We start from the raw sequence: 23,824 nt of genomic DNA, 5'->3' as shown, positions 1-23,824 counted from the left end.
AGGGCCTTTATGATAATAATATCATAGAATCGTAGAGTACTCAGCCACCCCCTGCAATGCAGGAATCTCAACTAAAGCACCCAGGACAGGTGGCCAGCCAGCACCTGCTTTAAAGCCTCCCATGAAGGAGTCTGTTATTACTACTCCTACTCTATTACCTTTACTCCACCCATCTGACTGGGTTGCCTTAGCCTTTCTTCCCGGGCAACGGGGTGTGTGTGACAGGTGTCCTTGGAGATGTTACCTTGATCAGAATCAGTCATCTGAGCTGCACAGAGTTCCAGGACATCATCATCATCATCATATATTGCTTATAACCCTCCCACCTGGCTGGGTTTCCCCAGCACTGAGCTCCTTTGCAGTTGCTGCTGTGGCCCCTCCTTCCATGCTGTGTGTTGCGCTCTGCTGCTTCTCCTCATTGCCGCCTGGAGGGGGCGCTCTTGCCCTGCCGCGCAGCAGAAGCCAAACCATCCCAGGACACAGAGCTTGCCTTCCTGAACACAAATCACCCCAGATGCGCCACAAGGGGCGTCAGGTCAGCCTGGGGGGGTGGGTTGAGCTGGGGGGGGCTCTGGGTCAGTTTTTAAAAGGTCTGGCGGCATCTTGAATGAGGCTCCTGTTTGGGGCATTTTACTGGCGAATCTTTCAGTATATTGATTGGGGTGGGAGGGGGGATTCCAGAGCAAGCATGTGGGGAGGGGCACTGCCCAGAGAGACAGAAGCAGGGCCCCTCAGCCTGGTCGCTGCTTTGCAGGGTGACCCGTTTCCTCGAAGGTGTGCGCTCGTTCTGTACCCTCTGGGCACGATGGGACTTGTGCCATGGGCGCCTGAGAGGCTGTGCAGAGAGACCCCCAAGACCCAACAAGGCTCCTTTGGAGCACCATCCCTGCTCCTCAGCTCCCCCTGGCTCTGGGCACCACACGCAGCCCCTTCCGTGGGTGGCCAAGGGGCATCGTGCCCGCCAGTGGGCCTCCCTGCTGCCATGGCCCTGGCAGACTCTGGTGGAGGTGGGCAGCAGCAGCAGCAGCAGCAGCCCTCGGAGAAGCTGGCGGAGCGGGCAGCGGTCCTGCCATCTCAATTTCCCCCACAGAAGTAGTGGCACTCAAGACCCTTGTGGGGAATGAGAAGGGCAGCAACAGCCAGCCGCCCCTGTGCCACAGAGGACATGGAAAGCTGGCTCAGGGCAGGTGCCAGCTGTGGGCCCCATGAGAGCGCTAGGAGCCTGGCAGCTGCCCACCCATGCATGCCAGGTGAGGATGCCAGCCCCGGCTGCACCCCCCTCCCTGTGGCTCTGGGGGGCAACCAAGAAGGGGAAAGTGGAACTTCCCTCCACCCCAAGTTCCAGGCTGGGGGGGGCATTGGCAGCCAGGGCAGAAGCAGAGCTTTGTGCCACCTGCACTGCGGGGGAGGTCAGAGCCACACACCCCCCAGCTCGGAAGCAACCTCTCCCTTTCCTCCTGCTCTCCAGAGGGTTTGCCCCCCCCAAGAGTTTCTCTTTCACTTGTGGGCTCCAGAGTCAGCCCAGTGATGGCCTCTGAGGTGAAGGGGGTTCCTTCTTTCTCTTCCCCCAACTTTGCCCGACTTGCCCTTGAGTTAAGCATCAAGCCTCAGGCCCACAAGCCAGGAGGGGTCCCAGGCTGGCCCCCGGAGGACCAGTTGCCCAGGGCCCCTGAGACCCCCCCCCCAGACTCTTGGGGCTGCGGTGGTGGCAGTGGCTGGACCCGAGTGAGGGGGGGAGGGGGTCCTGCTGGTGGGGGGCTGTTCCTCTGGGAAAAGCTCCTCTCTCCTCCTCCTCCTCCTCCTCCTCCTCCTCCTCCTCGGTGGCAAAGGCGCCTGCCCCCTCCCCCACCGGCTCCCGGGATAGTTGGGAGCCCTGTTGCGTTTCCCCAGTAACGGCGGCGATTGTCTTGCAGCGAGCAAAGAGTTAATGCGAGAGGGCTTATTGTATTAGCCTGAGTGTGCTGAGGGGGTCAGCGGGGCAGAGGGTGGGGGGCAGCGAGGGAGGGTCTCTGCGGCAGCCAGGCAGCCAGAGGGGCTCGCCTCCCTTTCCCCAGGGCAGTCTTCCTCTGCTGGTGGGGCTCTTCTGGGCCCAGATCCACGGGGCTTCCTGGGAGGTGCCGCCTTCTCCCTCCTCGTGTGCCAGTTCTCCTTGGGAGGGCCTCCCCCACATCCATCCCGCAACCCCTCCATCCATCCGTCTTCTCCGGCCTGGACTGACAGCTACCAGGAGAGCCCTGGGAGAGGGGGCAGAGGGGGCTCCACGCTGCCGCCAGGGCGCCCGCCACCAAGCTGGCCTCCAGCTGCTGCTCCAGAGAAGGCCTCCTCCCCGCACGACACGCCGGACCCTGGGCCAGACACACCGGCAGCACCGGCTCTCCTCTCCCGATGGAACTTCAGCCCAAGGCCCCCCACCGCCGGGGGCTTCCGACGGCTCCTCTCCGTCCGTCCTGGGGGCAGCGGCTGAGGAGCCCCTGAAGGCAGAAGCAGAGGCAGCCGCTGTGCCCTTGGCCCACCATCGACCGCGTGGCAGACCTGCCGCCAGCCTTGCGGGGAGCTTCCGTGCCATGCCATGAAGGTAACCACGCCAGCCCTGCGGGGCAGCCTGAGGGCCTCTCACTCATCCGTTCTTGCCCCTCCCCACGACAAAAGTTGGGGCCCAGACCAGAAAGAGGCCAAATGGAAGCAGGGTTTTGGAGGTGGAGGGCAGAGGACATGAGGAGCCAGTGGCACCTGGCGGGTGGGCTCAGCAGAAGAGCAGGCTTGGGGGTGCGGAGCTGTGGGCCCCCCCTGCTGCCCCCTGTCCCTCCCAGCCCCCACAACTCTGCTCCCCTTTACCCCAGTGGAGCAAGCAGGTAGAGGGGGTCCCGTCAGTGGCATGGCCGGGGGGGGGGCCCTGCTCTGCCATCATTCTGAGACTCCTCCAATGGCAGGTGGCCGGTGGGTGTGTGCGACTGGTGGCCCCAGGTGGCGCTTCTGCCAAGGACGCCGTCTCCTCCTGGCCAGCATGGCCTTGTCAGGCGGGGGGGTGATGGGTGGGCTGTGGGCAGCCACCTGTCTGGGGCTGCTTGATGGATGGCTCCCCGGACGCCCTGCTTGTCCCTGGACCGGCCCCCTCCAGAGGCTTTTGTCAGGGGGGCTCTGCGGACAGATGGCTTCTCCTTCCGCTGGACTCCAGCTTCCCCAGGTTTAAGCGCAGGATCCCGGCAAGAAGGCATCCGTTAGCAGCAGCTGCTGGTCCGTCTGTCTCGCTGGCTTCCCCCTCATTTGCATCAGGACGCTGGGATGGAGCCCTGCCCAACCTGCGGGGGCTCTGGGGAGGCCTGTGCCACAGAGGAGATGCTGAGTGGCCCCCCAAGGGCTCGGCTGCCTGGAGCAGCTGCTCCATCGCCAGCTTCCTTCCCTGCCCCCCAGGCCATATTAGGGACTGAGTTTCAGCCCCAGTCACCCTTGGGTGCTTTGGGCAAACACCCTTTGGGCTCTGCCTCCCTGCCTGTGACTTTTTTTTTTAATAAATGTTTATTAGCATTTTCAATAATAAAACAAAAACAAAAATAAACGAAAAATAACCAACATACAAAAATAAAAACACATAAAATTTCCATTACTTATTTTCTTTTACCTTATTTCTCTGACCTCCTCACACCTCCCCTTCTTGTATTCCAATTTAAATTGTTAGCTCAGCAAATCCTTATTACTTATTTCTCAACCTTAACTTAATAATTTATTTTAACATATTATTATTTTACCTTTTCTCTTTAATCCATTTCCTCAATTTATTTTTGCTAATCTTATTTTCATTTAATTTAGTTCATTTTAAAAACCAATTTTGCCTTATGCAAACTTAAACATCAATACTTATACATCAATACTTATTCTTAAAACATTTTTCTAAGATCGACCAATATTCCCTTCCACGAATTTCCCAATTTTCATACCAATAACAAAACAGAATAAAAACAGAGCAAATTATAATTATGTCCCCTTTGAATTCCCAAACTCCACCCCCCCCTTTCCCGGTTTCAGTCCCCAACAAATATCCATCAGTCTCAATCTACTATCAGCCTGGAGATCTCATATCCGAGGCTCTTAATTCTCTCTCAGTTCCTCTCTGCCGGTCTTTTTGATAGTCCTTAATATTGAACACCAAATCTCGGAGAGGCTCCGGTCCAACAGGATCCATGTTTCTTCCAGCCAGGCCTCCATACTTAAAAGTGGAGCCTATGGGGTACTCCAAATCTTGTTTCTTACTCCTTTCAAAACCAAATGTCCCAAAAGCTCCGACTTCCACAATCAAATTTATAATCCTTGGGTCTTCAGATCTCCACATAAGGAGATCTTTCCATTTTTCAGTCTCCAATTCAGGCCAGACGTTCCACATCAAATTTTTATCTTCCTTTGTTGTCATCATGTCAGGCCTCAAGCTCTCCTTTGAGACCTGCAGAATTACAGCTCCTTCTTCTTTTTCTTCAAAAACAACATCTGTCTCCTTCTCCAAATTCTCAAAGCTCTCGAGATTCTCTGTTTGCCCAGTTGAATAGGCTTCCTGATTCAAATCCTTATCAAACTCAATGATGTTGTTTACTGTTAAGTCCAGAGTTGTAACACTTGTAGCCAAAACATCAAGTTGGCCTTGTATCTTTCCCAAGAGAACAAATGCTCAGTCCAATTCCATCTGGATTTTCCCTCCTCCAGCCATTCTTGTAATGTCCCAAAACCCCCTCTAGAGGGATTTTGGTTCCTTAATATTCCTTTCAGCTCAAATCCAAAAGTCAAGTTAGTTTGTATCAGCTCTTCCTTATTTTCAAATTGTATCAAGTATTTCCAAATTGTAACCAGCAGAAACAAGAAAAACAAAGTTCTCTTTTTCCGTCTTGACAGCTAATTTGACAGCTTTCAAACTCTTCAATACCTCATCAACAGGCTCTCTCGCGGGGCGCTCCCGGGTCCGGGGGGGTGACACTTCAGCTCCCAAAATTTGTTCTTTATCTTCCAATAAGATTTCTTATACTGCCAAACCATGAAATTAAAATCCTTAACCAAAAAAGAGAGAGTTCTCTCGACCCTAGTTAGCAGGTCCTTTACTTTAAATTATTTACAAGACGGGGAGGCGGACTTCCTGTTTAAGCCTTCCCCGATCGTGCTTAATTCATAAAAGTTCTTTAAAAATCCAATTTCCGTATTACTCACGGGTTGTTACTTTACAGTCCGATTGCTCACAAGAAGAAGTCAGCGCTCTCCGACAATGGCAATGCGGCTTCACTCCGCAGAAGAAGCAGTCTACTCTCAGCACCGCGTCGCTCCCCCCTCCCTGTTCCGGAGCCTTTAAAAAGGCTCCTTCGCAGCTTGGGGGGGCGCAAATGGTGCCCGCCAAGTCACCACACTCACAGGCTTCACCACCTGTGATTTTTAAGGGTCCCCGCTTCGCCGCAGCGGCAAGACCCGATCCTGCGGAGCCGATTCCCTCCGGAGCTCAGAGGGAATCCGCCATTAGTCGATCGCGCTAACCCGGAAGTCCCTTGCCTGTGACTTTTATTCTCTTTGGCACCCCAGAGGCCAAGCCTCCCCTGAGCCAGGAGGGCAGGGGTGCAGGCGGGATGGGTGCAGCCCCCCTGGGTGGGAGCCTGCTTCCGTGAGACCCTCACCAGGGTGCAGGAGGGCTCCCTGCCAGCAAGGACCACGTTCCTGTTCCCCAGCAAGCCCAGGAGTGGCTGACACCCTCTGGGCTCCTCCTAAACGCTGGGCTTAAATTCTGGCTGGGCTCATCCAAATACATAAGCACTTAATCCCCTCAAGTGTTTCCTGGTTCCCAGAGATTAGGGAGGCGATTTCTGTTTGTGGTATTGCAGCATTTGCACGTTTGACGCCCTGGGCTCCTTTGGAGGAAAGTCTGGTGTAAATGTAGTGGAATCACAGAACTGAAGAGTTGGGGGACCCAAAGGGTCCTCTAGTCCAACCCCAACAATGTTTGAAGCGAGTATTTCCAAAATCCTCTGGTGGGATTTGATCCTACAGGAGAGGTCTGGCTATGGTCCCCACTTCCGTTCAGTATCAGAGGTCCTGCTGGGCTTGGACTTCTGGCCTGGGTCTTGAGGGGGTCTGAAAATAGACTTGAAATGATGCTTGCCTACTTTTGCCCATAGCAACAACTTTCCCCCCTAGCAACAGAGTTTCCTTAGCAACAGACTACTTTATTAGACAGGCTGTGAAAGAGATAATGTGTCTGGCCATTACTCTGCCCAGATGGCTGGAGAGCAGAGAGGAAGAATGAACCTCTATACATAGTTTTTCTTTAATTTCCTTAGACCTGTAGTTGGATAAGTTGTGGAGATTTGCCCAAATGCATATTCTGGATGGCCCAAGTTGTAATGTTAATTCTTGAAGGAGAACTGGAATGGGTGAGGGGCTTATTCCCACATGGAAATTCACCAACAGATTGAGCAGAACTGAGAAATAAGATTCTGGAAGACTTTCTGGGTGGCTCTGTGGACTGAAAAAGGAACCCCCCAAAGATGGGCACGGTGCCTGCTGTGGGTGCCATCCTGGGCAGGCAAGGTGGCTTCTCCTGCTCCTCCTCCTCCTCCTCCTCCTCTGTTTCAGGCAGGGCTCTGAGCACTGTCTCCTCCGCCGCCAGCCATGGGCAATGCGGGGGGCAGACCCAGCTGCCTGGGGGAGAAAAGCCAGAAGCCGGACGACTTCCTGAAGGACTCGTACCTCAAGGACCTGGGCCTGGCGTGCGGGCGCCCCTCCAGGAGGAACAACGCAGGGGGCCACGGGGGCCCCCCGGAGAAGCCTCCACTCAGCCCCCGGGTGATCGAGAACGGCTGGAGCGTGGCGACGCTGGGGGGGCCCAGCAAGAGCCAGCAGGGCAGCCCCCTCCCCAAGCAGAACAACATGGATGTCAAGGTGCAGAACGGGGGGGCCCTCAGCTGCAGCAACCCCCTCAAGGCCCAGCTGGAGGCAGCAGCGGCGGTGGCGGGGGCTGCCTGGAGTCCCCCCCGGGGGCTGGCGCACGGGAGCGGCTGGGTCTGGAAGCCCCTCACCACCACGGAGGTGACGGAGGTGACCGAGGTGACCGAAACCGTTGTGACTGAGATCGTGGAGGTGACCGAGTACCCCGGGGGCGACCGGAGCAAAGAGCCCACCGTCACCAGGCGGGTCAAGGTGCTCACGGAGTGCGCAGGAGGAGCCCTGCCAGAGGTTAATAGGCGGGGCGGGGCGAGCCCAGGACACCCCCATTCCTCCCCACGTACACATGCATTGCTTCCACTCCCTTTGCTGCACTGCGGGGGGGGGGGTTGACTGGGAAAGCGGGCTGGAAACTGGGAGGCCCCCAGTCTGGATCCCACTTTGGCCCTGGGAGGAATTGGGGAGGGCATCTGTGACACCCAGAGAGGCACCAGTGCTACCGAATCCCTGTTGCTGGAGGCTGCAGGAGGGGAGAGGTCTCTCGCACTCAGATCCCGCTTGCTGGCTTCCCATCAGGGCATCTGGTTGGCCACTGCAAGAACAGGATGCTGGGCTAGATGGGGCCTGATCCTGCAGACTCCACTAAGGTTCTTATGTTCATAGAATGAGGCTGGCCTGCCTTACAAGGTGGTTGTGTGGATAACGGAGAGAAGATCATGTATGTACAGCTTTTTTTTTACCAGTGTGGAAAATGAGCAGCTCCACGTGGGGTGAGTCACTCTGGAGCCGGTCGCTCTGCTGCCCAAAATGTTGGTGCCTGCAGTGAGGCCAGCTGATGGCAGCATGGGTGCTGCCCACTCTGTTCTTCTGCTCCACACCCCTCCCAGGCGCATGCAGCTTGGGGCTGTCTCCCAAACTCTTGGTGAGGAGGCTCGGGTTGTCAGAAGCTGCCTGGGGTGCCTGGCCTGGGGGAGGCACTTCGGGGGCTCTGGGAGACAGGCTGTTGTACCAGCAGGAAGGCGGCTGGATCCACCTCCGCATGCAGGGCCCCAGCAGAGCCACCCCAGGCGCCACGCACTTCTCCTTCCCTGCGTATCCAGAAGGCCACCCTCTGAGCCAGGCAACCAAGGCACTTCCTGTGGAGGGAAACTCCCCGCCCCATGGAAACCTGGTGGGGCTGGTTCCCCTGAAGCTGAGCCCTCCTGGAAGTGCTGGCCTGAGCCTCCTGCTGTGTGTGTGTGTGTGTGTGTGTGTGTGTGTGTACAGGCTGCTGCAGGCCCCCTCCCTCCATCCTGAGTCTGAGGGTGCAAAGCCTCTGCCCTGTGCCTGGTTTTCTCCCGCAGCTCCAGAACAGCCAGAGCTGGCCTGCTGGCCAGGGGGACCCTCTGGAGCCGTGGAGCAGCCCCAGCAGCAAGGTAAGGGCCGGGCAGGGAGGCAGAGCCTGCTCAGTCACGCTCTAGGGCAGGGTAGGGGGCTGGGGTCATGCAAGTCTGCCTCGCCACCTCCATGCTCCCACCAGGTGCCAGGCGGCTCTTGCTGTGGGGCTCCCCCAAAGAGAGCTGCTGCTGGCCTCACACTGAGCTCCCCCTCCTTCCCTCCCCCAGGCAGCTGCTGCCCTCCTAGGAGAGGTGTGGGGCGCAGAGCAGGCCCAAGTGACTCTGAGGAAGCTTCTCTCTTGGGTCAGCGACATGGAGGAGCTCATGGCCAACCAGAAGCCCCCTTCCTCCGAAGCCAAAGTGGTGAAGGCGCAGCTGCAGGAGCAAAAGGTGAGCTCTTGCCCAGGCAGCGTGTGGGTGTCTCACAGGCCTTGGGGTGCCAGGCCTTGGGGGGCAGAGGAAGGTTCCCAAGATAATAAAGGGCCTGGAAACTCTAATAAATGAAAATCTGCCCTTATTCCCTTATGGGGTACACAAGAGCCCTTACAGAGTCCTTTGTAGGTTCCCCATTAGTCGGAGAAAAGAACAGAGGCCAACCAGAGAATATTGAGAAGCAAAGCAGCTCGTAAGCCTGATCTTTGTTGAACTGTTGCAACAGGGTGCCCCCTTCACAGACAGGAGGAGGACCCGCCCTTATATAGACATTTTAAATTGCCCGCCCTAGAGTCCAAGACCACCCCCAGAAACATCATACCTACATCACAGAAAGGGGTGGCCTACAGCAGAAATCTGAGTGCGTTGTTTATCTCCTGTCTGGCAGGTTACCTGTTAATGGTCACTTGATTGGATACCCTGGGGAGCCTGGCTAGTCTTTTGTAATGATAAATACTTATTTCCTGAGCCAGGTCACAGGCTCACCCTATTCATACACAGACATACCCTTAAGACAGGATTTGTGAAGGAAAAGACAATGGGGAGGCTTTTCCATTTGACTTTGCAGAAAAAACACCTGGTCAGTTTGGGAGTCAAAATGGCTTCATGGCCGCTCCCCTGTGCTGCCCCAGACATGTGGTTTATATATTTATGTACGTTTTTGCTTGGTACATTTATGAATCTTTATTATATACGTTAGATCTTTTTTATTATTATTTCAAAATGAAGAATCATGAGGAGGGAGGGAGGGAGTTGGGCACAATTCAGCCTGAAGTGGAGAAGACGGAAGGCTCATCCACACTTGCCTCGATTCCGCACTTTCTAGCCTCAGATCTGAGCTTTCCACGTCTGGGTCTGAGGGTGGTTGTTGTTTTGGTCCTGCCATTTCCCCCAGGAAAATTCACGTTTATCCCTGAATCAGAGCAAACAGCAACATCTGATTCTGTTGTGAAACCCTGGGCTGTGCTGGATGCTCGGGTCCCCTGTCAGCACACAAAAAAGAGAGAGAAGAGAAGCAGGCAAAGCAAAAGCAAATCAGGTCTTGTGTCTTTGGTAGTTTATTTGTCGGGACAGAGGAGGAACTCCCCCCCGCAAGGGTGCTCTGCCATTTCCCACCCAGCAGTGAGAAACCTGACCCCTAAGATGCCAGTGGAACGTGGACAAAACATCAAAGGTGCATCACAAAATTAGGAGGAGTTACAACTGGTCAAACAGGTCAAAATTACACCATGTCCACCGAGGCGTTTTGTGAATTACTGGTCTCACACATTCTGCGTGAGAATTTACATTTGGCTTTGACATTTCAGTTTTGGCAAGTTCCAGGCCAGTGGCAGTTTGGGAGACTGGCAGAAGGGACGCCTCCTATTCACCAGGCAGCCTGGCAAACACCACAAGGGAGCTTATCAGTTTCTGTGACTGAGACAGTTATTGCCTTGAAGAAACCCTGTTTGACACTTCCTGGGTGGAGTCCCTGCCTAAACGATCTCACTCTCCGGGGATTATGGCAGCAGTGTGCGATTTAGCAAGTTTATTTAACAGAATGAATCACTTACAAATCTTTTTACAATGCATTTCATTTTCTTAGCAAAACAGGGTCAGTTGCTGCTGCTGTGCAAGTTGTTACATTTGCCAGCCAACAGTCCCACTCATAAAAGAAGTGATATTACCTGCTCTTTCCCAAGCCTGGCCATGAGGGGGCGCTGTGGTGCACCAATTTTGACATTGGGGGTTATGGCAGTTTGACCCCTTAAACCTGACATTTCTGCAAGGTGTGATGTTTATTAGGGGGTTCCCTGCATTGTTTTTGGGGCGGCGTATGTGATGTGGTGCTTTGCGGATTAGATGCGTCTAGATGCCTTTATGGATGTGAGTCTGTGGCAAGTGAAGATGGGGGTCGTGGCTATGATGGCATTGGTGTAACCATTTTAGCCAAGATCCCTGCAGTGCTGGCACAGAGGACCCTGGGGGGGGGGCGTGTCCTACGTCACATTTCTATGACTCTGTGAAAAGCAGGGCACTTTTGTAAGTTGGCCTCAGCGTTTCCTCTGGGTCTGTGGAAGGAGAATAGAAAGTAAACCCCAGCCCAGAGGAGCCTTTGGCTCTCTGTTTTAAATAAAGAGTGCAAGTAGAAGCTCGTTTCCCTGTGTTTGGGGAGGAGGGGGCGTGGCTGGCATGGCTGGGCGTCTCTCTCCACCCCCTGGGCACTTCCAGAGAAATGGGCATCATCTTCCCACATCTGACTTGGCCATCTTGGGAGCAGCCACACTTGGCAGCATGGGATTACCAGCTCTGAGCTGCCCAGTCCCCGTGCCCAGTTTGGGGGTCTACCGCTGCCTGCCTTGTAAGGAGCAGTAGGGGTCCCACGGGCAAAGTCTGCACCCCTCTGGCCCTCTGCATTCTCACTGCAAGAAGCAAAGCTCAGAGAGAGGGGGCTACTTTTCTTATGTCATGAAGCTGGAGAGGTTAGAATGTACAATTTAATGATTAGTTATTACTTAAAAGTGTTGGAACAGCTAACTAAAAAGCACAAGGGCTGTACCACAAAATAATTGACAGAATTAAATAAGTGTTGGGGGGAAGCCTGTTCTCCGAAGAGGGAGGCCAGAAGGGAGACAGGGTCAGCCGCTGAGGCGCCCTCATGCCCTCCGGAGTTGCTGGCCATCACTGGACCTTGAAGGAGCAGATTCGGTCATTTGACTGTGTGGAGCGTGAAGGAGGACTTTCTTTTGTCTGTCCTGAATTCCCCACTATTCAGCTTCACTGGGTGACCCCGCTGAGGTCAAGTATTACACAAGAGGGAGAGAAACGTCTCTCCGTCCACTTCCCACTTGCTGCCTTTTATCCCTCGCTGCTCCTGACGCCAAGAACCTCTTCCCCAAATAGACCACCCTGGTGCCTCTGAATCTCCTCTCAAAACCAGCCTTTCCCATGGAAGCCAGGTGGAACTTCCTGTTCAGAGGCAGTCTACCCCTAAATACCAGGCCATGGAGAAGGGCTGTTGGAAACAAAGCAAAATTGGCTTGATGGGTCTTCTTTGGTCTGATCCGGGTTCTTATGAAATGGAAAAGTTCCTCCCAACCCTTGGAGTGGAGCAGGCCAGCTTCTTTTGCCAGGGAACTGCGCTGGGTGTTGCTGCACCCAAGGCGGTGCCAGACTCGGTTGTCCTCCCCCCTTGGAGCGTGTCCATGAAGGGAGCTTGGCATCACCCTCTGCCTCCTCTGACCCCAAACAGCTTCTAAGGCGCCTTCTGGACGAGCGCAGGTCCCATGTGGAGGGCCTCCTGCAGGAGAGACGGGCACCCTCTGAGCCCCCTGGCACCACAGACGGGCACGGAAAGGATGGAGGCCTTGCCAACCTCCAGGAGAAGTGGCAGACGCTAATCCAGGGGGCAGAAGCCAGGTGAGTCCCTAGAGGGGGAGAGGCCCTTGGTGGGGGCTGAGGGGTTGTGCCAAAGAAAATGTGAGTGTGGAGGAGAGATTTGAAGGAAGGGAGAGAGGCGTTCAGGAAAGCAGTTCTGGGTCTGATGGGGAGGGCAGTGTGAAAGGGCAAAGCAGGGGCAATCGAAGGTGTTATACAAGGGGGGGCATTGGTGCAATTCTCCCCTCACTCACAACATCACCTTGTTGGTCAGAGAAATGAACAAAAACAGTGGCAAAGCTACATACAGTCATACCTCGGGTTACAGGCACTTCGGGTTGTGTTTTTTTGGGTTGGGGACCGCCGAAACCCGGGAGTACCGGAAGGAGTTACTTCTAGGTTCCGGTGGTTGTGCATGTGCATGCGCATGGGCAGATGCACAGATGTGGGTTGCAAACGTGCATCCCGCACAGATCACGTTTGCAGCCCGAGCGTCCACAGTAGTAGAAACCAAGGCTGACTTTTCTTTTTTGTATTCAGGTTTTTATTAAAGCTTTTCATAATACAGAAAGATATAGAAAACTAATGCAAATTTTTAAAACCAGAAACAAAAACAGCTGGGGGGGAGGGGAGAGAAAGAGAAGGAAGCAGAAAGAAGAAAGGAAAGAGAAAGCAGAAAAGGGAAAGGGAAAAAGAGAAAGCAAGCAAGAAAGATTAAAAGGAGTTCCGATTTTCCATCTGCTGGTTACATAAAAATAAATAACATTACAACATTCTGTTAAACAAGATTTCTTTGAAGTCCAGGTTTAAAAAAAAGGATTCATTTCCTTTTCCCCAAAAAAGTCCAAGAGGGATTCCCAAATTATTGTTAGTCATAGTAAATATCAACTTATGTTTTTTCTTTAAATATCAACTTTACCTCCAATAATTCCCACCAACATGCCTCCATATTAATAGTCAGTTATTCTATCCTTGCCCATGATAAAGCCTCTCCACTGGGATCCCATATTGAAACAATATTCCATAATTCTTTTCTTGTTACATATCCTTAAATTCACACCCAGTTCAGTATACTCAATTTCCATTTCCTGCTGTGTTTGCCATAGCATTCTCTTCCTCTCGGATTTTCCATTTTCCTTTCTTCCTATCCTTTTTCCAGAGAGAGAACTATTAATTTAGCAGCATCATTCTCTGAATTTGCTCCAAATTGTATTCAGAATGCTTTCTCTCTGCTAGAACTGAAGAACCAGAAGGCTTTTCCCCTTCTGAGCTCCATCAATGCCAAATTCAGATCATGTTATCTTCTTCTCCTCCCAAGTCCTTGTATCAAAGGCATTTCCATTTCACCATCTGCTTTCTCCAATTTTGTTTCATCATCATCATCATCCAGTCCTGCCAGCTTTTAATAGGTATTCTCCATTTTCCCCTTCATATCTCTCTGATTCATTTCTTTCCCCCTTTCATCAAATGCTGATCTGATATTTTTTAATTGTTCGGCCATCATCTATTGAACAATACCAATAGTCACTGGGCTATCCAAAGGTATCTTTGCCACACTGGATGCATTTGATGTTATTAACAACTTAGCCTCTTTATAAGTCCTAACTTTACCTTAAAATTTCTGCCTTAAGATCACAGCCACAACAATAATTTTTCCCCACAGAGGAAATAATGGCTGAATTACTTTCAATTTCCCAGCAACATTCATTTCCGAAAGAAGAAGAAAAAAAATTAAAGACTTGTTCGTTTAATCTTTATTGCCAACCACAAATCATGCTTTTCACTCTGCTTTAGACACTTTAATGACCAGTTTTCTTTCCCTTCTTAAAGACAGAAAGCAGCTCTTGCAAATTTTCCAATCAGCAGACAGAGAAATTTCTCTAAATTAACAGATGATCCCAAAAATTTTTTACAAAGAGAGTTTGCAGGTCTTATACCCATAAAGGGTTCTTACATGGCGTTTGGACACAATGTTGGTTCCTCGACTCACCTTGACTCATTTTAGCTCCCATCTCAGTCCCCAAACACCAACATCAGAGAACAGCCTTGACCAGAGCATTTGTGGTTACTCCCTCAATCCCTCTTTATCCCAGAGTGATCTGATAGCCAGAACTTCAATCTGATTACCATCCATCACCACGTAATTATCTTATGGCAGCAGAGAGCCAACAGAAAGACGGTCAACCTGCCATTTCCTCTCCTGGAAATCCACAAGGCTGGCTTTTCTTTATTGGTCCATTTGCAAACAGAGTCTCCCCCCCGCCCCATGCAAGGGAGTTGAGAAGCAAAGGTGTGTAGCATCTTTTAAAACATCAGAAAGTATCCGCCACTCCAAAAAACGCCACAGATACATCACAAAATGGGTTACATATGTAAACCAGATCCTGCTCAGAGTTCATGTTTTCCAACATTGACTCCAGAATCCGTTGGCACAGACCTGCTTCACTCATGCGAAGATATCTGCTCCTCTGCTTGGAAACTTATCAGTACTTGGTGTGGGGCACCTGCACCCCATAGGGGTGAGGGTGGGTGTGAAATTGCATGACAAAGGGATGAGGCAGCTCTGGGGACCGATTGCTGCAAGTCAAAGCCTAGCGCCCCTTCCTTGTGCAAAGAAGTGGATGTGAGGGAGGGCTCTCCCCTGGTGCCCCGCCCCGCTTTGTCTGGGAAGCGGACTGGAGTTAAACTTCTTATCCAAAGCAGCTTCACCTCTGAGCTCTTCCTTCCTGTCCTCAGCCAAGTCTCAGAAGTCCTTGGCACCTTCTGCCTCCCCACATGGAGCCTTCCTGGAACACCACTGTTCCATCCTGCCCTGGCATATGGCTCCCTTCTCCTCCTGGGGGCGCTTTCTGCTGCTGTTCTTCCTGCAAAGAGGCTCCAATATACTGCTTCTCTCTGTGCTGCGTTCCCTGAGCTGCTCTGGTCTCTGTGTGCCAGAAGCACAAGGAAGAGGCAGCTCAATCCGTTGGACCAGCCAGGCCACAAGGGCAGGGGGAGGCCTGCTTGCCACGAGCCCTGGACCTGCCTTTTCATGGCGCTGGTCCTCATGGCTCCTTGCTGCCTGCTGTGGCCGAAAGGCAGCCTTTGCGCAGGGCTGTGTGTCTTCCTGGGTCCGGTGAGGCTGGTGCTGGAGGTTCTTCCCGTCAACATCTTCCCACCCTGCCGCTTCTCTCTTCCAACAGGCACAGCTCCCTGGAGCGGATCCTTCCTGCAGCCCACACCTTCCAGGAGTCTGTCGATGTTTTCCAGGACTGGCTGGCCTCCACAGAGAGGAAGCTGGCTGAGCTGTGGAGAGCCAACGGGAGCCTCAGCCAGGCGCAGGGAGCCCTCCAGCAAGTCCAGGTATGGCGGCCTGGGAGGGGGAAGTGGCCTGGGAGCCTCAAGAGGGAAGGAGACCCAAGTCAGGGTCTTTTCTTGATTGGTTGTTTATTGATTTACCATAAAGCTATGGACAGACAAACCCATAACCATACAAACAATTAAATAATAATAATAATAATAATAATAATAATAATAATAATTTTATTTATTTATACCTTGCCCATCTGGTTGGGTTCCCCCAGCCACTCTCAGCAGCTCCCAACAGAATAATAACAGTAATAAATTAATAATAATAATAATAATAATAATAATAATAATAAGTGATAAAACATCAATCCTTAAAAACTTCCCTAAACAGGGCTGCCTTCAGGTGTCTTCTAAAAGTCAGTTGTTTATTTCCTTGACATCTGATGGGAGGGTGTTCCACAGGGCAGGCGCCACCACCAAGAAGGCCCTCTGCCTGGTTCCCTGTAAACTCACTTCTCACAGTGAGGGAACCACCAGAAAGCCCTCGGCGCTGGACCTCAGTGTGGGCTGAACGATGAGGGTGGAGATGCTCCTTCAGGTTTACTGAGCCGAGGCTGTTTACACAAACCATACACAGAGAATATTCAATATAAAAAACAAATTACAGAGAAGCCATTGCATGTAACCAAGGTTTTAAGGTGAGTCTATAAAAGCCCAGACACAACAAGGAGTCTGGAGAGAAGATTTATATCATCCAAAAAGGAGGCCAGTCTGTGTCAGAGCAGTGGGGTTTGGCTTTCCCCCAGACTGCACGTTCTGTGACCAGGTCCCAAGGAGACCCACAAACTCCCCTTTGGCAAACAGACACAGAAGCATTTCTTCAAGGATCTGGGGAGCAGCAAGATGTAAACTGGAAGTGCATGGAGGAAGACGTGGTGAGGGGGGACAGAAGCCCCCCACCCCATGACCTCGGGAAGAATGTCTTCCTCACCCCCTTCATGCCCACCCTGTTCCTGAGCCCTCTCCTTCCACGTGCCCCACTGCAGTGGGCATGGGGCAGGCAGGAGGGACTTGGGCTCCAGGAAGCTGAGGCTCTCCAGACTTCCAGACCTCATAGGACCACCAGAGCCAGTTCAGTTGCCTCTTGGTCTCTTGGAGGGGGGAGTTTCCATGTGAAGGAGGGGGTCTCTTTGCACCAATTCTGCCTGCTTCTGTCTCCCTCCAGGACCTCTGTGAGGAAATCCGGTCCAAGACGGCTGACCTGGAACGGGCTCTGGAGCACGGGCAGAGGCTTCTGGAGATGGTGGCAGGCAAGTGGAGGACGGCAGTGACTTTGGGGCTCCCCAGAAACACCCACCCTCAAGAGGTGACCCTGTGGGGGAGCAGGGCAGGCAGGGCAGCTGGGGGGCTGGCAGCATCAGAAGTAAAGCCCCCCACAAACAGTGCTCCACCCAGCGTGGGTCACACCAGTCTGGCTGCACCGAAGGCCAGATATCAGATTAGACCCGCGGAGCTTCTTGGGCTGCTCTGCTGTGGGGCAGGAAAGACTTTTCCTCCAGCTGCCCCAATGGCTCCTCTGGCAACTCAGCTTCTCCAGGATGAGGTTCCTGGGAATGGGCCCTGGGTTCTCTGGTCTCGGGGCTGGATGGGGTGTGCAGCTCCTGGGAATGAGCCGGTGCTGCTCTCCTCCCCCAGGAGAGGAAGCCCATCTGGCCCAGGAGAAGATGGACTCCCTGCGGATGAGGTTCCTCCTGGTGGGCCAGAGCAGCGCTGCCATCCTGCACCGCCTGGAGCAGACCCTGGAGGCCTCCTGCCGGCTGGGCCCCACGGAGGAGGATCTGGCCCTGTGGCTGGAGCGCTTGGAGAAGGAGCTGGCACCGCAGGGGGGCCAGCCGGGGGGTGACGATGACGGGACCCGCCAGCTCAGTGCTTCAGACAGAGAGAAGGTAATGGGCACTTCAGGGAAGGAGTCATAGAACGGCAGAGTTGACCCCAAGGCTCATCCTGTCCAACCCCTGCAATGCCATGTGAGGAGGTCATGGACACAGAGGGCCTGTTGCCCTAAGGCAAGATATTTGGGGCAGCCAGGAGCGCTTCCCCAGGGGACACCTGACTTGCCCCCTCACTCTCTGCTGCTGAGCTGCCAGATCTTCCTTGGAGAAGGAGGAGAACTTCTGGAAGAGAAGAAGGACATGTCTCACCCAGCGACTTCTAGGCTGTAACCCCCCCCCCCACTGTGGGCAGAGAAGGGAACCACCTTGAGTCTTCTTGCCCTCTGTCCCTGCCCAGAGTGGTCTGTCTGCGCCCTCCTCCCGAAGGCCCTCTCTTCTGTCTCAGTTTGAGCAGGTGCTGGGCTCCGAGATGGACAAGGTGTCCCACCTGAGCACACACCTGGAGGAGCTGGGCCAGGTGCACCTGGAAGCGGAGGCCATCCAGCAGCAGCTGGCTGATCTGAAGGTGGGTGTTTGGGGAGAGGGAGGGAGGGTTGGCTGGGAGCAGCAGGTGGATCCCTGCCCGGGGGCAGCCCAGTCCTGCAGGGGCACCCTTGGGTGCCTCTCCACGAGGCCAGCACCTAGGGTGTTGCCACAATGCCTCTGGTCTTGGGAGCTGAGCAGGCCAGTGGAGCACTGGAGGGACTGGGCTGCTCCTCCTTCTCCCCATTGACTCTCCCTTCCTCCCTGTGGCCCCCAGCTGACTGTAGGGGGTGGGGAGGGGTCTAACATCTAAGCCTCCGCCCCCATACGGCAGCCACTCAGGGCCTGGTGTCTCAACAAAAGAGGTTCAAAGACGGTCTCAAGGCAAATCTAAAAAAACGTAGTACAATCACTGACAATTGGGAAACACTGGCCTGCGAGCGCTCCAGCTGGAGAACAGCCTTGACCAAAGGTGTCCTGGGCTTTGAAGACACTCGAACTCAGGACGCAAGGGAGAAATGTGCTAAGAGGAAGGCACGCTTGGCAAATCCACACCGTGATCAACTCCCACTGTGGAAGGACGTGTGGATCCAGAATTGGCCTTCACAGTCTCTTACGGACTCACTGTTAAGACCATGTTAATGGAAGAAAATCTTACTCGGCTGTGAGGGATCGCCAAAGAAGAAGAAGGTGTCTCACCAGCAGTGGCCAGGCAGGGCACCTCCGATGGGGATGGCGTCCAGGGGGAGGGAGAGGTCTGCCCTGCACACAGGAGCTCCGCCAGGGGCCAAGGACCCCCCTGCTCTCCCCAGGGCCACTCTGGGGGCAAACCCGCCCTGGCAAAGGGGCCTCGCGAGGCCCAGTCCTGATGGTGACTCTCCCCATCTCCCAGCTCCTGTCGGCGGAGATCTTGCACCACCACGGCCTCGTGGAACGGCTGGTGGCCATCGCTGACCCACTGCTCAGCCTCTGCCCCCCAGAAGTGCAACAGCAGCTCCAGGTGAGGCCAGTGGGGTGGGGAGGGGGAGGCTCCCTTGACATGCAATACCCCTTTCAGCCACTGGGTGTCACTGGAGGGGCTCTAACCCTTTTGCTTGCCTTCCAACCCCACTCCCTTAAGGGAGGTGAGTTGGGAGCTGGTTCCAGTCTGTCCGCAGAGCACCTTTTTAGAGCACCTAAAATCCAAAGATTTTTGATACTTGCCCTTTTGCTTAAAAACAGAGGGCTGGCTAAGAGGCCTGGGTCAGGGGTGGGTGGAGACAATGTGGGGGCCTTTTTTCCTTCCCCCTCCCATCAACAGAACTGCAGAGCCTGATCTGAGAAGGACTGGCCATGCCTCAGGTGGGGGTGCCCTCCCTGTCCTCCAATCTGACCCCCCCCCGATGCCTCGTGTGCCCCACAGCCCTCAGTCCGGCCCCTGCAGGAGCGCTCGGAGCACCTCCTGCGCCAGAGCCTGGCCTGCACCCTGCGCCTGGAGCGTGCCCAGTCTCTGCTGGCGCAGTTCGCTGAAGCCCGTGAGGAGCTGTGCCCGTGGCTGGAGGAGACGCAGCGGGCAGTGGGGCAGTTCTCCCCCGACGGCATCAGCTGCGAGGCCTTCCGGGAGCACCAGGAGCTGCTGCAGGTGAGGGGGGGGTCGAGGGAGACTGGAGGGGGGGCTGAGGGTGCCAGGGGAGGCTGAGGGTCCTCTGTCCTCACCGCTTTTCTCTCCCGGCCTGGCACAGGGTCTCCGAGAGGCCATTGCAGAGCACAAGCCCCTGATGTCCAAGTTGCAACGGCTGTCGGGGCAGCTGGCTGAGCTCAGTCCACAGGAGGCTGCCCCCTTCCAGCAGGGCTGGCAGGCGGCCGAGGAGCAGTATGGAAGCATCCGGGAAAGGGTTCGCCAGGCGGCAGCTGTGCTGGAGGAGGCCATTCCGCGATACAGCCAGGTGAGCAGCCGGACGGTCTCTGGGCCAGCAGGCTGTTAGGATGTGTCCTGGGAGACGGGGGCAATTGGCAGGCCCCCAGCTGGCTCCAGCCCACCGGCTGGCAGCCGGGCGAACTCCGGTTCTCAGAACAGCATCAAAACTGCGACTCAAGCCTCAGAGACCTTTAGATACTGAGCATGCAAGCCAGCAGAGGTAAGAACTCTTTGCAACAGAAGTAGAGGACAGAGGCATATGTAGGCATATTTACAAGCGCTTATTCAGCATTAGAACAAAGGGAAAACATGTCTGCTTCCCTTCGTGTCCAAGCAAACAGCAGAGGGAAAAGCATATATAGATACAACGGAAGTGCCCAGCAAACTATACTGGAAGTAAACAGACATGTGACATACAACAACTCCACATGCCTGTTCTAAAGGTGGAACGGAACTATATCCTAACACGGGCATGGCAGCGGTGGGGGGTGGGAACAGACCTGGGCCAGCCACTTCCCTGCTGCCCCGACAGGCCGGCACCTCTGGCCTCACACAGCAGCAACGTCCGGCTTCGGCCAAGTGAGCACCCAAACCCAGGAAGCTGAGTTGTGAAAGCTTTTCGTTTGTTTGTTGCCTTTCCATCCCAAGGGGTCCACCGTGGGGCACATGGTTCTCCTCTTCCTTTTAACCCCACAAGCTGAAACCAAACTAGACTCAACCAAGGCCACCCAGTCAGCTTCGTGGCCAGGTGGGAGGATTCGAACCCTGCTCTGTCCCGGTCTGACACCCTCCCCTCTCCTCCCCCCGGCTGGCTTAGGTCACATTATACTTCTGAAGCAATGCAGATACAAAGGGTTTTCCCCTAAGCTAACAAATCCACGGGGCGAGATGTACTAGGCACAATCTCAGTCCAGTGTAAACGGACAGGTGAGATATTTGGGCGGCAAACCATGAGATGACTTGGATGGCTTCACCTCCTTCCTCTGCCTGCATGGTGTGCTTGGAGGATCCAGGCCTGGCATCTCTTCATGGCAAGGAGATGCCATCAACCAGCGTCTGGGCTGGATGAGGCCCGGAGAGGCGGGCTGGGGCTGCTGCAGCCAGGCCAATGCTATGGCTCCCGTTGGGACATTAGGGCGGACCCATTTTCAGCCATAAGGGCCACAGGCCTTCTCTTGACCCCCATGGAGACCCACAGGCACTCTGGGGCTGAAGGTGCTGCCAGGCTCCAACTCCGGCAGGGCTCTCCCACTCATGTGCCTCGGTTTCCCCAGAGCCTCGGATGCTGTCGGCTCCCTTCCAGCTGTGCGCGGCCCAGACTTGGGGGCCCAGTACCCACTCTGGGTGGGTCAGTGGGAGGCCAGCCGGCTGCCTGTGGGGCTGGGCCAACCCTCTGCTGTGCCCCTGCTTGCAGCTGTCGGAGCGCATGGAGCTGATGGTAGAGAGCTTGGAGAGGCTGCAGAGCCGCACGAGGGACCCCCCTGCGGTGCGGGGAGACTCCGCCTGGCTCCGGGAGCAGATCCGGGAGAACGGCCTCCGGCTGGCGGAGCTGGAGAAGCTGGGAGTGGCTCTGGAGACCCTCCGCGGGCAGGGGGCTGAGCTGCTGGCCACCGTGCAGGCGAGCGGAAACAGAGGTAGGCAGGGCCTCTTCCCCAGCGCCAGACGCAGAAACCCCTCTTCCAAGCAGCTGGCCCTGCTGTGGGGCTGGCCAGAGCCTCTGGGTCTCTTCCTTCCTGCTCCCCAGAAACCCACTGCTCAGATTTAGAGGCCATTGCCCTGAGCACAGCAGGATCCCTGTGGGTCACAAATCTGGGGGGCCTAGAGGGCATGAGTCCCTCTCCTGTTTGGGGTGGGGGAGGCCGGTTTCCTGCTGAGGCCGCCCCAGGACCCCTCTCTTTTGGCCTTCCCCCCTTCCTGCGGACAGGGATCCAGGAGCGTGTGGAGCAGCTGCTGAGCCAGTGGAAGGTCCTTTGGGAGCAGAGCGAGGAGCGGGAGAACTGGCTGCAGGGCCTGCTGGTGCTGGCCGACCGCTTCTGGCAGGGCCTCTCGGACCTGGCCGCCACCCTGGGAGACATCCAGCAGGTGGTGCTGGAGCCGGAGGAGGCTGCCTCGGACCCCAAGGCCATCCAGGCCAGGCTTGGGGCCATGCAGGTACCAGGACATTGCTCAGCAACCATCTCCTGCATCAGCCCCCACCAGGCTCCTTCTCCCAGAGGGATCCTGGGAACTGCAGGCAGGGGAGGTGTTCCCATGGCCCCCGCCCACCTGCCCCGTTGGCTTTGCCCTGCGTCCGGCTCCCAGCTCCCGCTGGCAGTGATTCAGCTTTGCCGTGCTGCAGCTTCTGTGTGTGAGGAGGCCTCCTGGGGCTGGTTTCAGAGGCGGGACCTTGACCCCATCACCCCTTCCCCCTCCAGGCCCTGCGAGAAGAGATCGACTCCCTGCTGAACGAGCTGGACTCCCTGGGCGTCCTGGGCATGGAGCTGATGTCGTCCTGTGGAGATCTGGACAAACCGGACGTCACCAAGAGCCTAGATGATGTGAGCTGGGGAGGAACACATCTAAGGCAGGGAAACCCCACAGGGTACGGGCAGTGTGGGCCATTTGCCAAGGGGGCAGCCCCATTGCCCCATTGTTGGCCTAGGCACATAAGAACTGACCCTGTGCACCCTGGAAGGGCTGCCAAGAGCAGCCTGGATGGATGAGAGAGCAAAGCTGAGCTGGGCATGTGGTGGCCACTGTAAGAGATGGATTGAGGATTAAATCTGTAGATTAGAATTTAAATCTCCTATCCCACATGTGCGGGAGAAATACGAAAGGTTAGCGGGCTGTGAAGCTTTTTTAGCAAAGTAAAAACAGTTATATATTTTACAGCTTACTAAAACTTAGGAATTAGGAATCCCCTTTTATTGGTGGTCTGCAGTCCTTCCCCCCTCAACCCCATTGCACATTATGAACCACACCTTTTTAGTAAGCTAAACAGAATTATTGTTTTTTACTTACATTTCAATGCAGGCAGCAAATACAGCAAAGTAGTATGCAAAAAAATCCTTTTTAAGTTACAATACAGGCAACTCCCCATTTACACAAATATGGACATGACCACACATACGTGCATTGTGCTGAACCCAAAAGCGATCCTCAAACATCACAAAAAAGTCACAAAAAGGGGCAGAATGGGGTGGAATGGGGTGTTTTCAGGCTTTTTCAATGGGTGTTCCGACGGGTGTTCCATTTATATGCAATTACATGTAAGCACGTGGTGCCTTGGAAGGTTGCCCCCATGTAAATGAGGAACTGCCTGTAAAAGAAAGTTGATAGTCTCACAGTAGGGTGTCTGGAGCCCCCAGACACAGGTCTGCTTCGCAGAGAGAGAGAGAGTCTCCTCAAAGGTGGAAGGAAGTGCAAGGAATTAACTCCTTTGTTACAGAATTCCCACCCAAAGGAGGCAAAAGAACCCGTCACACACAGAGGGTCCTCTCTAGGAAGTTTAAGAACTCTCTGTGTACCCGCCCAGTGCTTGTCTACCAAAACATGCATTTGTCACTTGGCTGTAAAATCTACAGCTGCCTCTGTGCCAAATCCCAGGGGGTGAGGGGGGTGCAAATACAGAGGACACGAGCACAAATGGGTGCACTTTATGGGATGCATTTGGGCACAGGGTGCCAGCCTGGCACGGGGTCCCTGTGTGATGTTGGCCCACCAAATGTGAAAGACCCTATGGGGACTGGCCTCCCAAAACCCTGCAGCTTAACCCCCCCCCATATTTCTCTCACTCCTCTCTCTGCAGCTCTACTCTTCTTGGAACAGCCTGAGCCGGGTGTGGGGCGAACGCCAGACCCGCCTGGAAGAGCAGCTGCAGGCCTCACTCAACTACCAGCAGACCATGGAGGTGAGGAGGGTCTCTTACCTGGGCACAGGCCATGCGGTGGACCCCTGGGGCAAAAATACCCACAGCCTTAATGAGGTGGATGGGGAGCAACCTGTGGCTGTTGGTCCTTATAGGGTGAGCTGGAGAGTATTCCTGGCCCCCTTCCTTTGCCCCCCCCCCAGCCGGTCTTTGAAATAACTCCTTTGTGGCAAAGGCTTTGGCCCTCGCCCCATAAGCTTCTCTCCTGGCCAAGAGTCAGCTCAACAGGCTCCCTGGCTGGGCTGTT

At 54.7% G+C, this 23,824-nt stretch overlaps 1 protein-coding gene across 1 annotated transcript in view; it reads left to right on the top strand.

Moving 5' to 3' along the window:
• The window catches only part of PLEC (plectin), a 120,459-nt gene that overhangs the window by 80,229 nt on the left and 16,406 nt on the right, over nt 1-23,824 (top strand). The window contains exons 38-54 of the mRNA XM_053395664.1: nt 927-1,063; nt 2,055-2,523; nt 6,611-7,197; nt 8,250-8,321; nt 8,511-8,672; nt 11,947-12,113; nt 15,254-15,413; nt 16,585-16,669; nt 17,055-17,305; nt 17,697-17,816; nt 18,666-18,773; nt 19,176-19,394; nt 19,495-19,698; nt 21,085-21,304; nt 21,595-21,821; nt 22,085-22,207; nt 23,458-23,559. Coding sequence (XP_053251639.1) covers nt 927-1,063; nt 2,055-2,523; nt 6,611-7,197; nt 8,250-8,321; nt 8,511-8,672; nt 11,947-12,113; nt 15,254-15,413; nt 16,585-16,669; nt 17,055-17,305; nt 17,697-17,816; nt 18,666-18,773; nt 19,176-19,394; nt 19,495-19,698; nt 21,085-21,304; nt 21,595-21,821; nt 22,085-22,207; nt 23,458-23,559 — 3,413 coding nt within the window. The remainder of the gene's footprint in view (nt 1-926; nt 1,064-2,054; nt 2,524-6,610; nt 7,198-8,249; nt 8,322-8,510; nt 8,673-11,946; nt 12,114-15,253; nt 15,414-16,584; nt 16,670-17,054; nt 17,306-17,696; nt 17,817-18,665; nt 18,774-19,175; nt 19,395-19,494; nt 19,699-21,084; nt 21,305-21,594; nt 21,822-22,084; nt 22,208-23,457; nt 23,560-23,824) is intronic.

Source organism: Podarcis raffonei, chromosome 7 (assembly GCF_027172205.1).
Source record: "Podarcis raffonei isolate rPodRaf1 chromosome 7, rPodRaf1.pri, whole genome shotgun sequence".
NCBI classification, from domain to species: domain Eukaryota; kingdom Metazoa; phylum Chordata; class Lepidosauria; order Squamata; family Lacertidae; genus Podarcis; species Podarcis raffonei.
This window is presented reverse-complemented; position numbering and strand designations above follow the sequence as displayed.